This window comes from Pristiophorus japonicus, chromosome 19 (genome assembly GCF_044704955.1).
Source record: "Pristiophorus japonicus isolate sPriJap1 chromosome 19, sPriJap1.hap1, whole genome shotgun sequence".
NCBI classification, from domain to species: domain Eukaryota; kingdom Metazoa; phylum Chordata; class Chondrichthyes; family Pristiophoridae; genus Pristiophorus; species Pristiophorus japonicus.
The window spans coordinates 99,560,958-99,578,936 of record NC_091995.1 but is presented as its reverse complement, the minus strand read 5'-3'; the positions used below and the strand labels follow the sequence as shown (position 1 = coordinate 99,578,936).

The window sequence follows — 17,979 nt, the reverse complement described above, 5'->3', positions numbered from 1 at the left end:
GGCTGCGCTGGCGCACTAGGGGGGGTATTGGACCTCGTCGTCGATGTCTGCCCTTGCTGATAGGTTCCCAAGGTATGGAAAGTGGTCCATGTTGTCCAAGGCCACACCATGGATTTTGCTGCGCGGGGGGGCGGTAGTGCTGTGTGGTGGGGTCAGGTTGGTGGAGGACTTTTGTCTTACGGATGTTTAGTTTAAGGCCCATGCTTTCATACACCTTGGTGAAGATGTTGACGATGGCTTGGAGGTCGGCCTCTGTGTGCAGACGCAAGCGTCGTCCGCATACTGTAGTTTGATGACAGAGGATGGGGCGGTCTTGGATCTAGCCTGGGGGCGACTCGATAATGTGGCAGCACATTATAAATGAGTTACAAGATGAAGTGGCTGGGCTGAATGAAGTAGGTGAGCAAGCATTGCAAACTTCAGTGGTCTTTGTCATAGTGAAAGCTATAAACATCTGGTTAGTTTCCTGTGAGAAAAGTGGTCCAAAATATGATGGATCTCTTACTTTAGATGAAAGAAACGACCACGTTTCTGTGTAAATGTAACATTTTATGCTGTTTGGGGAAATACTAGGAATGAGATTTATGATAGAGCAGAATGGGGCAAATCACAACCTCATTGAAATGCAGAGGGCTGGTCGAGTCAAATACATCAAAGTGGGTTGTATTTCTTTAGACAAAGGTGATCAAATCTGACTTCAGGCTTGAACAAAATATTGAACGCTGTTGGTTGAAAGGCGGCAGTTATTGGAAGTGAGCTGTTTCTGTTCAGACCTACAAATTCTAACCAAGATCGTTTTCTTCATACTTTTGAAGGTTGAATTGCATATGCAAATTAGGTGAGAAGATAAGTAAAGACGTACACGATGAGTCAGGACAATATGGGTATTGATAATAGATAGTGGAAGGTATATTTCCATAATACCGAAACGTCCTAGCCTACTTCATCTCATAGAAACATATAAAATTCTGACGGGACTGGATAGGTTAGATGCAGGAAGAATGTTCCCAATGTTGGGGAAATCCAGAACCAGGGGACACAGTCTTAGGATAAGGGGTAAGCCATTTAGGACTGAGATGAGGAGAAACATCTTCACTCAGAGAGTTGTTAACCTGTGGAATTCCCTACCGCAGAGAGTTGTTGATGCCAGTTCATTGGATATATTCAAGAGAAAGTTAGATATGGCCCTTATGGCTAAAGGGATCAAGGGGTATGGAGAGAAAGCAGGAAAGGGATACTGAGGGAATGATCAGCCATGATCTTATTGAATGGTGGTGCAGGCTCGAAGGGCCGACTCCTGCACCTATTTTCTATGTTTCTATGTTACTTCTAATGTTTTCTCTTTGGAAAAACTGAACTGTAATAGAATGACATGGTGTATTAAAGTACATACTCTCCAAAGTAAGGAAGGTAAGATTGTTAAATATCATTCTTCGCCTTCATCCTGATAAAGACTTGATGAGTAAATGCACTATATGATAGATCACTGAGTCATACAGCCCTGGAAAGTGCAGTGGTTGATTCCTAGCCTCTGCTGAGTTTGAAGAGTGCTGCAGTTCGCCTCATTGTTCCCTGGCTAGAGAGGAGGAAAAAAAACCTTCGATCACTATCCAGCAACCTGCACTGGAGTGGATGAGTAGGTGTTAAGCCAGGGTATTGTTGGACTTGGTTGTAATCAAGTTCACCGTCAAACTGAATGCTGCCCATCAATGTGCAGGTTCATATATGAAAAGTAGCCACTTGAGCAAAGTACTAGGTTGCTGCTGGCTGAAGGACTACCCCAGTCTGGTTAAATGGCACCGAGGTGGCACAGCCTGCTGGAAGGATGTAAGTGTTGTTTTGATTCTTTTTGTGGCCTACCTTTTACTGATTATTTAGTCAAGAAGCCAGGAGGTTTATTACAGGTAGAGAAAACTGAAAGCATGAGATCCTTTGACTGCTACTACACCTCAATGCTACCTTGGCAGAGGGTTAGCAGCAGCTCTTTTGGTAACCCTGTGTTTGAGAATAATACGTAGCGAGGGAGCTATAAAAGGATTTGCAGAAAAGTATTTATTGAACTGCTTGGAATAATCGGAGACTTTCAAAACTAGGAACACTTGTCTATGAATATAGCAGAGTTCTGAGTATGAGATTGGTGTGGGGGGGAATTGCCCCCCTTCTTTAAGGCCCGTTACCGCCTCTAAGTAACTGGGTGGCAAGGCCTTTCTGCCAGGGGGCAGGCGGCGGGGCTGACCCATCTGCAATTGTCCCCGGGCAGTGGGAACGGGTTTCCACCCCGCCCGGCATGCCGACCCCTTTCCGCCCGGCGGCGACCCCTTTTCTGCCCCGCGGGAGTGCGGTCACCGCCGGTCGGTCCCCCGACAGCTTGGTGAGGCGGGAAGCTGCCAGTGGCTGGGCGGTGCAGCCGCCCTTAAAGGGAAGGCGCACTGCTGCGGCGGCCATTTGTTTTGTCGGCCGACAGTGGCAGCCACTGATTCAGCCGGGCCGCCAACAGGACACTGGCCCAGCCGAAATCCTCCCTGGTGGCCCAGCGTCCCTCCCCTTTAAGTGAAGGGAAGGGATGTTGCGGCACGTCATCACCTCCCAGGTCCCGACCCGAACCCGCCCCTACACTGCCTCAAACAGCGCCCAAAGTGCTGGGAGGCGGTGTCGGAGTTAACGAGCCGGCTATTTAGTTACATTTATCGGCTCTTCCCGCTGACTCCCACCGGGCGGTAAATTTCCGGATAAATCGAACTGCCCTTCCCAATTTCCCACTAAGAGCAATTTCACCCCCTAAATATTTCAGATCTGCCCCTCTCTTACTCGGTCCGCCCTTTTAGTCTGGAGTTATTAAAATGGATTAATTAGGAATTGTGGATCACTGAAAAATTGTTTGCTTTGGAAAGTTTAATGCAGCTTTTTCCAACAAAGTGTAACTTTTTTCTGTGAGTTATGATGGCACAGGATTACTGTACTTGGTTGCAAAAGTAGTGCGTGGCTGATACCTGCCACAAGACTGTAAAATATATTGTAAAATGGTGAGTAATGAAGCCTAAAATCCTCATTAGAAGGGGAAGATGTGATATATTTAACCATTCCTTCTTGGATATACCTGACTCTAACATTAATAAAATAGAAACACCCATTAATAAAACAGTGCAAATAAATTGCTGATATCTGTAAAATGAAGTACTGTGCAGAGAAGATTTAGCATTTAATAATGAGGGCTCCAGACATCTTGGAAGTGAATCTACTGCAGCAGTGGAAAGTTGTGCATGACGCATGCTGAAATGTGTTTTTCATTAGCCTTTGGCAAATGCTCTGAATGTCTTTACCATTGCTGCAGTTAACTCTATCTGTACAAAACTTTTTTTTTGTTTTCACTTGTGTTCTGCTGTAAGTATTAGCAATATCTCAAAGTAAATTTTTTGACTTTCAGAGAAAGGGTTAGAGCCTTAATCAAGTTGAAACCCAATTCCAATTACCATTAAAATGTCAAACTTCTGTTGGCGAGTTTTAGCTGCCAGTTGGAGTGCCTCAATGTCCTAATGGAACACTCTATTCTGAGAAGGAGATCAGCTAAGATGGAGTTCCGTAGGCAGTGGAGGACCCAGCAAAATATATGACAAAGCTATTCCTCTACGCACCGCCCACCCCCCCCAACCCCAGGCAACGGCCTATAGAAAGACGTCACCACAATAAGAATGAACAGCACAAGATACGGAATGAATATTCGATGCATCCAACCTCATTGTGGCAATAATCCAACTTCAGTATTTCATAAATAAAATTTGCTGCTCCCCCATCACTGGGTAAATACCCCGCCTTGTATGGCACTGAGCTATGTACAAACCAATTGGGGTTTGACCCCTGATCTATACTGAGTCAGTGAATTTAAGCTGATTGGTAGAGAAGGCACCACAGTTGTTTTCAGCACCCTGCACTTTGCAGACTGCCAGGATTCCCAATCCTGATCACCATCCAGTGACTGCTGCGTAATATAAATGAGGTTTCTACATTATCTTCCATTTTCAAGTGGCTTTCACTTATAAGATTCACACTTCAGATTTTCAGCCTCTGAAAAACAGCACTAAGCACGATTGCTGCTGTTATTGTTGGCAGTGTTCTGTTAAGACTATTTCAAGGCCCTTTTCCTTTATATTGATTGTGAAAGAAGCAATGCCAAAATAACCTTCGTGCAGCACTTCTACATTTATATTGTAGTAGATGTAATTTTCTAAATCTGCCTCCCAATTGCCTACAGACGAGTGCAGGCAAATGACAATATAAAATGATTTGAATCAACTCTGCAAATTAAAAAAAAAAAATTGAAATGGTTCGTTTGAGATTTGACATTGAACCAGTTCTGTGCATCAGTGTGCTTGTATCAAGGTGCCGGTTTGAGTTGAGATGCAAGCGTGCTGACTCGCGGAGCTGGCTCAACACATTTAGCAGCCCTGAGGGGAACAGGGTATTCCAGTGGTAAAACACTAGTCCGTGGCAGTCGGGCTGTTTATTTTCAGGATTGCCATTAACAATGTCAACATGAGTTTCCCAATCAACACCATTTTGTATAAGGTCAAAGTGTTTTTATGTTTGGGGAGGACAGTGAGGAAAGTGCAGTTGTCTATTGTAGTTGCCCAGCTGAAGTGGTGACTCCCTGAATCATAGAATCGTGGTTCAGGGAGTCACCACGTTTTGGTTCAGAGGCAGACCAGAATGAGGCTATTGTACCTGACACTGTGCTAAGACCCAAGGGCAAAAATAGCCTGTATTTAGACAATTCTTTATCCCAAATTCAGGACATCACAAAATGTTTCACAGCCAATGAATTGCTATTGAAGTGCAATGATGACAGCAGCCATTTTGCACATAGCAAGTTCCTGCAAAAGAAGTACATGAGATAATTAGCCATTTAATCGGTTTTGGTATTGGTTGGGAGAAATGTTGGCAAATGGGACATAGAAACATAGACATTGGAGAGATCCCTGTTCCAATTCAAATAGTGCCATCTGAAAGAGCACTTCTAACATTAGAGCTTCCCCTCTGTTCCTCATTAAGTAGCAGTCCAGATTATGTGCTCAAGTCATGGAGTGGGGCTTGAACACATGACCTTCTGACTCAAGCAAGAGTGCCACCAGTTGAGTCAAGCTGATGCTTAAAAGTGCAAGATGGCTAATGAAGCAGGATGCACTGAGCGTATGCTACCGTAACTGATTGATGAAGAAAAAACCATCAGAAAATTGCTGATGAGAACTGGTAATTACACGAGGAAAAGTGACTGCAGTGAGGATAGATAAAGGCTAGCATGCTGCAATTTGAAATTTAACACATTTTCAATATTGTGCATGACATTAACTGAATTCAGTTAGCGCTGGTTTCAGTGGATGTCATCGCAAAATACAGTTTCACTTTTATGATGGACTTGCTGTTAATTATTTGTCTGATATTTGATTTAGTGAGTATAATTTTAGAGTATCCGATGTGAGGGAAACCCCTCAGTAATTTTGTCCATTGTTGTGTTACAATCCTATTCCTTCTTTGTAAAGGAATCATGACTGTGATTAAGGCATGTTGTCCTTTTGTGTAAAGTCGTCTTCATTGCCACCTCCCTCACCAGGATACCGAGAGAGAGAGAATCGATCCCTTGTTTAGGGGTGGTTGTGCTGATTATGATGCCAGAGTTGAATGGAGTATCAGAGACTGGTCACATTGTCTGCTTCCGGCTGCTTATAGTCCTGCTCTGTTTTTTTTTAATGATTGCACTGTGAATCTCTGAAGTAGCAGCCACTAGAGAAAATTAATTCAGTTAACTCCGAGAAAAAGCTAAACTGCTCTTGCCTTGCTACCAGTAGACGGTGATGGTGTAAACCCACAAAGATTTTAATTCCTTTTATATTGTGTGAAACTTGTTCTAGTATCTCTGATTCCACCAAAGTCCAACCAGCTGCAAGGTGAATATAAAACTGTGAACTCACCAAGATTGGTGGCTGGAAAGATTTCCTAAAAAGAGGACTTCCCAGCTGCAAGTCTGAGTCCCAGCAGTTTACATTGTTTGCAGCCAGCTTCACAAGACCTACATGAACCAGCAACAATTTAAAAGCAGCTTTAAAGGAAAGCTAAACGATGGTCTGAAATAAATGTAAAGAGCAGCAAAATATGTAAAATCGAAATACAAAGGAAAATCAAGCAGAAAATAGAAAATCGTGGGGAAGCAAAAAGAAGGAAACCAGAAAGCCTAAGGGACAGGCAATAACTTAAAGGGATATAGTAAAGGTTTAATGCACAACAGGTAAAAGGATAGTTGAAGAAAAGTTCGGGCTGAATAGAGATGGAAAAGAACTTCTGAAGGCTGGAGATACAGGTATTAAATGAGAACTTTGCCTCTGAGTTTACAAACGAGCACAGTAGTGGGAAGGAAAGGGGGAGAAGAGAAGGAAGTAGCGCAATGCAATAAGATAATTATAGATAAGGAAGGAGTACTGTAAAATTGATGGGATTCCGATAGAACGGTCACCAGGTCCTGATGGCCACATCCGAGAATGGGGAAAGTCAGAGAGGCAGAAGCAGAGGCTCTGACCAAAATCTTTCTTTCATCCTTGTCTCTGTATCCGATGATTCGTGGGTTGCCAATATGACACCTCTGTTCAAAAAGGAAGAGAGGGATAAATTGGGTAACAGCACACCAGTCAGCCTAACATGGGTAATGGGTAAGCTTCGACAGGACATAATACCGCCGAGAGAGTGAGTCCCGAAGGCTGTGTTGCCTGCCCGGTGTCAAGAGTTAAGGACATCTCAGATGATGAAATAACAGCACATTTGGAAAGCAGTGACAGGATCGGTCCAAGTCAGCATGGATTTATGAAAGGGCAATCCTGCTTGTCAAATCTTATGGAATTTTTTGAGATGTAACTAGTAGAGTGGACAAGAGAGAACCAGTGGATGTGGTGTTTTTGACAAAAGGCTTTTGACAAGGTTCCACACGAGATTGGTGTGCAAAATTAAAGCACATGGTATTGGAGTAATGTACTGATGTGGATAGAGAACTGGTTGGCAGACAGGAAGCAGAGAGTCGGGATAAACGGGTCCTTTTCAGAATGGCAGGCAGTGACTAGTGGGGTGCCGCAGGGCTCTGTGCTGGGACTCCAGCTATTTACAACATACATTAATGATTTGGATGAAGGAATTGAGTGTAATATCTCCAAGTTTGCAGATGACACAAATTGGGTGGCGGTGTGAGCTGTGAGGAGGATGCTAAGAGGCTGCAGAGTGACTTGGACAGGTTAGGTGAGTGGGCAAATGCATGGCATATGCAGTATAATGTGGATAAATGTGAGGTTATCCACTTTGGGGGGAAAAACACGAAGGCCGAATATTATCTGAATGGCGGCAGATTAGGAAAAGGGGAGATGCAACAAGACCTGGGTGTCATGGTTCATCAGTCATTGAAAGTTGGCAGTCAGGTATAGCAGGTGGTGATGGCGGCAAATGGTATGTTGGCCTTCATAGCTAGGGGATTTGAGTATAGGAGCAGGGAGGTCTTGCAGCTGTACAGGGCCTTGGTGAGGCCTCACCTGGAATATTGTGTTCGGTTTTGGTCTCCTAATCTGAGGAAGGACGTTCTTGCTATTGAGGGAGTGCAGCGAAGGTTCACCAGACTGATTCTTGGGATGGCTGGACTGACATGAGGAGAGACTGGATCGAATGGGCCTGTATTCACTGGAGTTTAGAAGGATGAGAGGGGATCTCATAGAAACATATAAAATTCTGATGGGACTGGACAGGTTAGATGCAGGAAGAATGTTCCCGATGTTGGGGAAGTCCAGAACCAGGGGACACAGTCTAAGGATAAGGGGTAAGCCATTTCGGACTGAGATGAGGAGAAACTTCTTCACTCAGAGTTGTTAACCTGTGGAATTCCATACCGCAGAGAGTTGTTGATGCCAGTTGATTGGATATATTCAAGAGTGAGTTAGATATGGCCCTTACGGCTAAAGGGATCAAGGGGTATGGAGAAAAAGCAGGAAAGGGGTACTGAGGTGAATGATCAGCCATGATCTTATTGAATGGTGTTGCAGGCTCGAAGGGACGAATGGCCTACTCCTGCACCTATTTTCTATGTTTCTCGGGGCTGGAGAGGAACTTGGAGTGGGAGGGGGAAGATCCAGTTGTCGTGGTATATGTGGGTACCAACGACATAAATAGGACAAAGAAAGAGGTTTTGCTGAGGGATTATGAGCAGCGAGGCGCCAAATTAAAAAGCAGAACCACAAAGGTGGTAATCTCTAGATTACTACCTGAGGCACGAGCAAATTTGCATAGGGTAAATAAGACCAGAGTGTTAAGCACGTGGCTCAAAGACTGGGCAAAATGGGTTTTGGTTCATGGGACACTGGCACCAGTACTGGGCTAAGAGGGAGCTATTCCGTTGTGGCGGGCTCCACTTAAACCATGCTGGCACTAGTATCCTGGCAAATCGAATAACTTGGGTTGTGGAGAGGGCTTTAAATTCCTACTCACCTGAGTCCTCCCCCTCACTAATTAGTTTTATGTCAAAGACCAAGGAGAAGGCAATGGAGCAGGGTAGCACTGGGGGAAATGATAACCAGAGCGTGACAAGAAGGGACAGAATGTATAAACATGAGTAACGGAAAGTGGGGTCAAAGCAGGGAAAAATAGCTTTTTAAAAAAAACACATTTATAAGCTCTTTATCTGAATGCACGCAGCATTCGTAACAAAATACATCAGTTGATGGCACAAATAGATGCACATGGGTATAATCTGATGGCATTACAGAGACGTGGTTGCAAGGTGACCAGGACTGGGAACTAAATATTCAGGGATATTTGACAATTCGGAAGGACAGACAGAAAGGAAAAGGAGGTGGGGTAGCTCTGTTAATAAAGGATGAAATCTGTGCGGTAGTGAGAAATGATATTGGCTCAGAAGATTAAGATGCAGAATCAGTTTGGGTGGAGATAAGGAATAATAAGAACATAAGAATTAGGAACAGGAGTAGGCCATCTAGCCCCTCGAGCCTGCTCCGCCATTCAACAAGATCATGGCTGATCTGGCCGTGGACTCGGCTCCATTTACCCGGCCGCTCTCCATAACCCTTAATTCCCTTATTGGTTAAAAATCTATCTATCTGTAATTTGAATACATTCAATGAGCTAGCCTCAACTGCTTCCTTGGGCAGAGAATTCCACAGATTCACAACCCTCTGGGGGAAGAAATTGCTTCTCAACTCGGTTTTAAATTGGCTCCCCCGTATTTTGAGGCTGTGCCCCCTAGTTCTAGTCTCCCCAGCCAGTGGAAACAACCTCTCTGTCTCTATCTTGTCTATCCCTTTCATTATATTAAATGTTTCTATAAGATCACCCCTCATCCTTCTGAACTCCAATGAGTAAAGACCCAGTCTACTCAATCTATCATCATAAGGTAACCCCCTTATCTCCGGTATCAGCCTAGTGAATCGTCTCTGTACCCCCTCCAAAGCTAGTATATCTTTCCTTATGTAAGGTGACCAAAACTGCACACAGTACTCCAGGTGCGGCCTCACTAATACCCTGTACAATTGCAGCAGGACCTCCCTGCTTTTGTACTCCATCCCTCTCGCAATGAAGGCCAACATTCCATTCTCCTTCCTGATTACCTGCAAACTAACTTTTTGGGATTCATGCACAAGGACCCCCAGGTCCCTCTGCACCACAGCATGTTGTAATTTCTCCCCATTCAAATAATATTCCCTTTTACTGTTTTTTTTTTCCCAAGGTGGATGACCTCACATTTTCCGACATTGTATTCCATCTGCCAAACCTTCGCCCATTCGCTTAACCTATCTAAATCTCTTTGCAGCCTCTCTCTGTCCTCTACACAACCCGCTTTCCCACTAATCTTTGTGTCATCTGCAAATGTTGTTACACTACACTCTGTCCCCTCTTCCAGGTCATCTATGTATATTGTAAACAGTTGTGGTCCCAGCACCGATCCCTGTGGCACACCACTAACCACCGATTTCCATCCCGAAAAGGACCCATTTATCCCGACTCTCTGCTTTCTGTTAGCCAGCCAATTCTCGATCCATGCTAATACATTTCCTCTGACTCCGCGTACCTTTATCTTCTGCAGTAACCTTTTGTGTGGCACCTTATCAAATGCCTTTTGGAAATCTAAATGCACCATATCCATCGGTACACCTCTATCCACCATGCTCGTTATATCCTCAAAGAATTCCAGTAAATTAGTTAAACATGATTTCCCCTTCATGAATCCATGCTGCGTCTGCTTGATTGCACTATTCCTATCTAGATGTCCCGCTATTTCTTCCTTAATGATAGCTTCAAGCATTTTGCCCACTACAGATGTTAAACTAACCGGCCTATAGTAACCTGCCTTTTGTCTGCCCCCTTTTTTAAACAGAGGTGTTACATTAGCTGCTTTCCAATCCGCTGGTACCTCCCCAGAGTCCAGAGAATTTTGGTAGATTATGACGAATGCATCTGCTATAACTTCCGCCATCTCTTTTAATACCCTGGGATGCATTTCATCAGGATTAGGGGACTTGTCTACCTTGAGTCCCATTAGCCTGTCCAGCACTACCCCCCTAGTGATAGTGATTGTCTCAAGGTCCTCCCTTCCCACATTCCTGTGACCAGCAATTTTTGGCATGGTTTTTGTGTCTTCCACTGTGAAGACCGAAGCAAAATAATTGTTTACGGTCTCAGCCATTTCCACATTTCCCATTATTAAATCCCCCTTCTCATCTTCTAAGGGACCAACATTTACTTTAGTCACTCTTTTCTGTTTTATATATCGGTAAAAGCTTTTACTATCTGTTTTTATATTTTGCGCAAGTATACTTTCGTAATCTATCTTTCCTTTCTTTATTGCTTTCTTAGTCATTCTTTGCTGTCATTTAAAATGTTCCCAATCTTCTAGTTTCCCACTAACCTTGGCCACCTTATACGCATTGGTTTTTAATTTGATACTCTCCTTTATTTCCTTGGTTATCCACGGCTGGTTATCCCTTCTCTTACCGCCCTTTTTGACTGGAATATATTTTTGTTGAGCACTATGAAAGAGCTCCTTAAAAGTCCTCCACTCTTCCTCAATTGTGCCACCATTTAGTCTGTGTTCCCAGTCTACTTTAGCCAACTCTGCCCTCATCCCACTGTAGTCCCCTTTGTTTCAGCATAGTACGCTCGTTTGAGACACTACTTCCTCACCCTCAATCTGTATTACAAATTCAACCATACTGTGATCACTCATTCCGAGAGGATCTTTTACCAGGAGATCGTTTATTATTCCTGTCTCATTACACAGGACCAGATCTAAGATAGCTTGCTCCCTTGTAGGTTCTGTAACATACTGTTCTAAGAAACAATCCCGTATGCATTCTATGAATTCCTCCTCTGGGCTACCCCGTGCGATTTGATTTGACCAATCGATATGTAGGTTAAAATCCCCCATGATTATTGCTGTTCCTTTTTCACATGCCTCCATTATTCCCTTGATTATTGTCTGCCCCACTGTGAAGCTATTATTTGGGGGCCTATAAACTACGCCCACCAGTGACTTTTTCCCCTTACTATCTCTAATCTCCACCCACAATGATTCAACATTTTGTTCATTAGAGCCAATATCGTCTCTCACAACTGCCCTGATATCATCCTTTATTAACAGAGCTACCCCACCTCCTTTTCCTTCTTGTCTATCTTTCCGAATCGTCAGATACCCCTGTATGTTTAATTCCCAGTCTTGGCCAGCCTGCAAGCACGTTTCTGTAATGGCCACCAAATCATACTCATTTGTAATGATTTGTGCCGTCAACTCATTTACTTTATTTCGAATGCTGCGTGCGTTTAGGTAGAGTGTTTTAATACTAGTTTTTAACCCATGATTTTTAGTTTTGACCCCTCCTGCAGCCCCTTTATACTCATACATATTGTCCCTTCCTATCACCTTGTGGTTTACTCTTACCCCAGTGCTACTCTGCTCTGTTGCCTCCTGCCTTTTGCATTTTTTCTTGGGGTCCTGTTCATCTGAGCTCTCACCCACTCTAACTAGCTCAGAGCCCTCTCCTGGGTTCCGAATATTCCTCGCATTGAGGCACCGAGTTTTTAGGCTTGCCTTTTTATTGCACTTTGACCCTTTAGAATTTTGCTGTACAGTGGCCCTTTTTGTTTTTTGCCTTGGGTTTCTCTGCCCTCCACTTTTACTCATCTCTCTTCTGTCTTTTGCTTCTGTCTCCATTTTGTTTCCCTCTGATTCCCTGCATTGGTTCCTATCCCCCTGCCATATTAGTTTAACTCTTGCCCAACAGCACTAGCAAACACTCCCCCTAGGACATTGGTTCCGGTCCTGTCTAGGTGCAGACCGTCCGGTTTGTACTGGTCCCACCTCCCCCAGAACCGTTTCCAATGCCCCAGGAATTTGAATCCCTCCCTGCTGCACCACTGCTCAAGCCACGTATTCATCTGAGCTATCCTGCGATTCCTACTCTGACTAGCACGTGGCACTGGTAGCAATCCCGAGATTACTACTTTTGAGGTCCTACTTTTTAATTTAGCTCCTAGCTCCTTAAATTTGTCTCGTAGGACCTCATCCCTTTTTTTACCTTTATTGCTGGTACCAATGTGCACTACAACAACTGGCTGTTCAACCTCCCTTTTCAGGGGAAAAAGTCACTGGTGGGCGTAGTCTTATAGGCACCCTAACAGCTATGCTGTTGGACGGAGTATAAAACAAGAAATAATGGAGGCATGTAAAAAAGGAACAGCAATAATCATGGGCAATTTTAATCTTCATATTGATTGGACAAATAAAATTGGCCAAGGTATCCTTGAGGAAGAGTTCATAGAGTGTATCCGGGATAGTTTCCTTCAACAGTACGTTGCAGAACCAACCAGGGAGCACTGGTACTGTGTAATGAGACAGGATTAGAAATGATCTCCGAGTAAAGGATCCTCTAGGAAAGAGTGAACATTTCAAATTCAGTTGGAGGGTGAGAAAGTTTGATCTCAAACCAATCAAGCTTAAATAAAGGAGACTACAAAGGTAAGAAGGCAGAGTTGGCTAAAGTGGACTGGGAAATCGATTAAAAGTGTGGGACGCTCGATGAGCAGTGGGAGACATTTAACGACATATTTCATAACTCGCAACAAAAATATATCCCAATTAAAAAGGAAAGACTAAGAGAAGGGATAACCACCCGTGGCTAACTAAGGAAATAAGGGATGGTATCAAATTGAAAACAAGGGCATATACTGTGGCCAAGACTTGTGGGAAGCCAGAGGATTGGGAAACTTTTAAAAGCCAGCAAAGAACAACAAAAAAATGATAGAGAGGGAAGATAGATTATGAAAGTAAACTAGCACGGAATATAATATCAGATAGTAAGAGTTTCTCCAGGTACATAAAAAGGAAAAAAGTGGCGAAAGTAAATGTTGGTCCCCTAGAGGATGAGACTGGGGAATTAATAATGGGGCACAAGGAAATGGCAGAGACTTCGAACAAATATTTTGTATCGGTCTTCATGGTAGAAGACACAAAACATCCCAATAATGGATAATCAAGGGGCTAAAGGGAGGGAGGAAATTAATACTATCACTAAAGAAGTAGTACTCGGTAAAATAATGGGACTAAAGGTGGACAAGTCCCCTGGACCTGATGGCTTGCATCTGAGGGTCTTAAAAGAGTTAGCTGCAGAGATCGTGGCTGTCTTGGTTGTAATCTACCAAAGTTCCCTGGATTCTGAGGCTGTCCCAGCGGATTGGAAAACCGCAAATGTAATGCCCCTATTTATAAAAAAAAAAGGAGTCAGACAAAAAGCAGGAAACTATAAACCAGTTAGCCTAACATCTGTCGTTGGGAAAAGCTGGAGTCCATTATTTGGAAAAGCATAATTCAGTCAAGCAGAGTCAAGATGGTTTTATGAAAGGGAAATCATGTTTGACAAATTTGCTGGAGTTCTTTGAGGATATAACGAGCAGGGTGGGTAAGGGGGAACCCCCAGTGGATGTGGTGCATTTGGATTTCCAGAAGGCATTCGATAAGGTGCCACATAAAAGGTTACTGCACAAGATAAAAATTCACAGGGTTGGGGGTAATATATTAGCATGGATAGAGGATTGGCTAACTAACAGAAAACAGAGTCAAGATAAATAGGTCATTTTCAAGTTGGCAAACAGTGACGTGGAGTGCTGCAGGGATCAGTGCTGGGGCCTCAACTATTTACAATCTATATTAATGACTTGGATGAAGGGACCGAGTGTAATGTAGCCAAGTTTGCTGATACAAAGATGGGTGGAGTACTGCGTACAGTTTTGGTCTCCTTATTTAAGAAAGGATATACTTGCATTGGAGGCAGCTCAGAGAAGGTTCACTCGGTTGATTCCGGAGATGAGGGGGCTGACTTATGAAGATAGGTTGAGCCTATACTCATTGGAGTTCAGAAGGATTAGAGGTGAACTTATTGAAAGATATAAGATAACGAGGGGGCTCGACAAGATGGATGCAGAGAGGATATTTCCACTCATGGGAGAATCTAGAACCAGGGAGATAGTTTCAGAATAAGGGGTTGCCCATTCAAAACTGATGAGGAAGAATTTCTTGAGAGTATTATAAATCTGTGGAATTCTCTACCTCAGAGAGCTGTGGAGGCAGGGTCATTGAATATTTTAAGGCGGAGATGGACAGATTTTTGGGCGCTAAGGGAAGAAAGGGTTATGGGGAGTGGGCAGGGAAGTGGAACTGATTGCATGATCAGATCAGCCATGATATTAAATGGTGGAGCAGGCTCAAGGGGCCGTATGGCCTACTCCTGCTCCTCTTTCTTTTGTTATGGTCTAAAAGATGTGGGTAATTAAGGTTACCCAGCCTGTCATTTTAGTGAATTTTCACTGTACCTTTGTAACATCTTTCCTATAAATTCGTGTCTAGAGTACTTCAGTTGTGACCTAACTAATATCTTGTACAAATTTGACATCATGTCCTTGCTGTTGTATTCGATGCCTCTATGTATAAAACCCCAAATTCAACTTCCCTATTTACAGTTTTTTCTACCTGTATTCCCACTTATAAAGATTTGAATTTGCATCTCTGGAACTCTTTGTTCCTCATTAAAGATGTTGAGGTTCAGGGTGTACTTAATTTCACTGTTCTCTGTCTCAAAATGTACCACTTCACTTTTCTCTGCATTGCATCTATTATCTATCTGCTAACTGTTCAGTCCTCCTGCGTTCTTTCCCACAGATTGCGATACTCTGATCTGGTATAAAAAAAACTTGTTTTTCAATTTATGTTCCTGAGCTTTCGGCACTGACCTGAGGCACAATATTACCTTAATGCTGCCAATTGGAAAAATAAATGTTTTGTAAAACTGCGTTTTGTCCCCAGACTATCTCTCCGTACAGCTGCATTGCTTTTAATATTTCGTGTCATTTTTTAACAAGTCTTTTCTCAAATACCATCTGAAAAAACATATATCCAACATGCTCTGTTTTCCCTCTGACTTCATCAAACAATTCAGTTAAATTAGACATACCGACCTGCCCTTTATATCCCTGCTGATTAGTCCGTGCCATTCTAAGCGTTCAGTAATTTCATTCTGTATTCTGGATGAATACTGATCACCTACTGCGATCTGCTTGATGTGGATGAGCCTTTTCCTTCATAGAATGCTCACATTGAATAAACTGTCCAATATTATGAAGGAAACGTTGTGTACAGATTTGGACACTGTTAGATTGTTCTGGCTGGGCAGTGTTTAATGTCATGTGATGGAGCACTATGATTGCTCACAGGATCAGATTTTTCAATCCCAGCCTCCTCTGTCACAGGGGGCGGGGCCGGCATGGGTGGGGGAGTGTGAATGATCAGTTTTCACTGGCATTTACATATTATAAAAAGCATCTCCTTGCCAGTAGAATTGTATCACCACCCACCCCAGTTGCATGATAAACCAGTGTATTTTTAATGTTTTTTCCTGAAAACAGAATTGAGCAGTTGCTAGGCAACAAAACAATTCGTGATCCACAATTTAATGAGGACCAGTAAAGACTGGACCCGAGGTCAGCTTGTGACAAATTAGGAACTTTTTGTCTCCCAGCATATAGTGGCTGTTTTTTATTTTATACTAACGCAATCTTTCTGACCCTTCCTACCAGACCTTTCGACTCCTTAAGGACCCAACCCTTATGCACTGTACATAACGAAAACGTTCACAAATTAAAGCCTATTTTATTTTAGATTCATTTTGGCCAACTGACAGCAATAATACCTTTTACTGTGTTGTTTTCTCCTCTATTTAGTCATGCCATCAGAGTTGCAGTCCAAACTGAAGATTAAGGGGAGGAAATATTTAAAAGACTTTTGCAGGCTCCGTCAGTTCCAGGTCGGGAGTCGCGACTGAAGCTGAACTTCACACTGTCGTGCTTTGCCTTTTTTTAAGGCACTCCCATTGTCTCGGCCCACCCCAAACCCCTCGGCACCCCACGCCCCGCCCCACCCCCCAACCCACGCTCCACATGGATTAGTCTGCTCCAAATCCAGAATCCATAAATCTTGTACTTTCTCATCACTTTAGTATGGTCAAATGTTTTTGTCATTCTCATCAGTCAGATCTGAGAAACTGCTAGATTTTATAACACAGGTTTTCAACTACAAGTGCTACCTGGGAATGGGTCTGTATTTGCAGGGGATCCCACACACAAATGTTTGAAAGCCACTGCTTTACACCACCACCGTTTCTTTTTCATGCCAGAATAACATCCACAATTACTGTATTGAAGTCTGTCACAGACTGCAGCATGATATTGCCATATTTAGACATTAAGGAGCAATGAGGTCGGTATCCCGTGAACACGTTCATTGTGTTATAGCCCTGGAGTGCTCACCAATTGAGTATAACCAAAGATAAGTCTCTGCTGAGTCACAGCTGTGTAATGTCAATCTGGCACCGTGACACCGAGTGAAATGGCTGCTGTATTGTGCTGCTGACTTTGTGTTTCAAAACCAGAGATTTGAAAATAATTTGATCATTTCTATCTTTCTTTTTGTATGTTAAAATTTAATTTAAAAGGATACTATATAGCAAAAGTATTTCTAATCTAAATCGTGGGGAATACTTTCTGCAAAGAAATAAAAATAGAAAAGGCTGGAAATACACCGGTCGTTCAGCATCTGGAAAGGAACGAGCCAGGTTCTTGGTCCCGGAGACATTAACCTGTTAATTCTCTTAGCAGATACTGACTGACCTGTATTTCCAATATTTTCTTGCATTTCAGATTTTCAGCATTTGCAGTTTATCACTTTAGCGCTACTGGAAACTTCATTATTTGTACAATTCCTGGCAATTTCTAAAATTCCTGGGCTTACAAATGAGCATGCATTTTGCCGCAGTCTTGCAGGATTGTTATTGGAGTCTAAATATGATCATGTCATTCAGGTCATTGAATGCTGCACATTTAAACCCTGTCCAAGAATGTCATGAGAAACGTTCCTCAAATGTCATTTTTCATTCATCTTTCTTCAGGGTAGCCAGGAGCCAGCAGCCACCCCAGATGCTATGGTACAGCCGTACGCTACAGTTCCATTCCCTCCCCCTCCTCCACCTCCTCCACAGAACGGAATTCCAACAGAATACACTGTTCCACACACTCAGGACTACACAGGCCAGACGCCAGTCCCAGACCATACTCTGAATATCTACGCATCCAGTCAGACCCTTGGGGAACAGAGTGGCACAATTGCCAATGTGCAGCCTGTATCTGGAACCGCCACAGTAAGTCAAAATCCAGGCTTCAGTCTTCATCCTACACAGTGATGCGATGCAAAAAAAGTTAAATTTTATATATCAAGTTATTTTAATGATATCAGCACAAGCTTACTATTACAGCCACAGCAAAAATCAAATATATAAAGCGCATGGTTTACATATGGGCAGTCATGCCATTTTTATATTCCATTTATAGAAATAGTTTCATATTTGA

The 17,979-nt window shown here is 43.1% G+C and overlaps 1 protein-coding gene across 15 annotated transcripts in view; it reads left to right on the top strand.

Moving 5' to 3' along the window:
- The window catches only part of LOC139230104 (RNA binding protein fox-1 homolog 1-like), a 342,858-nt gene that overhangs the window by 260,735 nt on the left and 64,144 nt on the right, over nt 1–17,979 (top strand). For 14 of the 15 annotated variants that reach the window (XM_070861929.1, XM_070861939.1, XM_070861930.1 and 11 more), the window contains one exon: nt 17,523–17,771. The exons of the other annotated variant lie outside the window; for it this stretch is intronic. In XM_070861929.1, the coding sequence (XP_070718030.1) occupies nt 17,523–17,771 (249 nt within the window). The remainder of the gene's footprint in view (nt 1–17,522; nt 17,772–17,979) is intronic. 15 annotated transcript variants of the gene reach the window in all.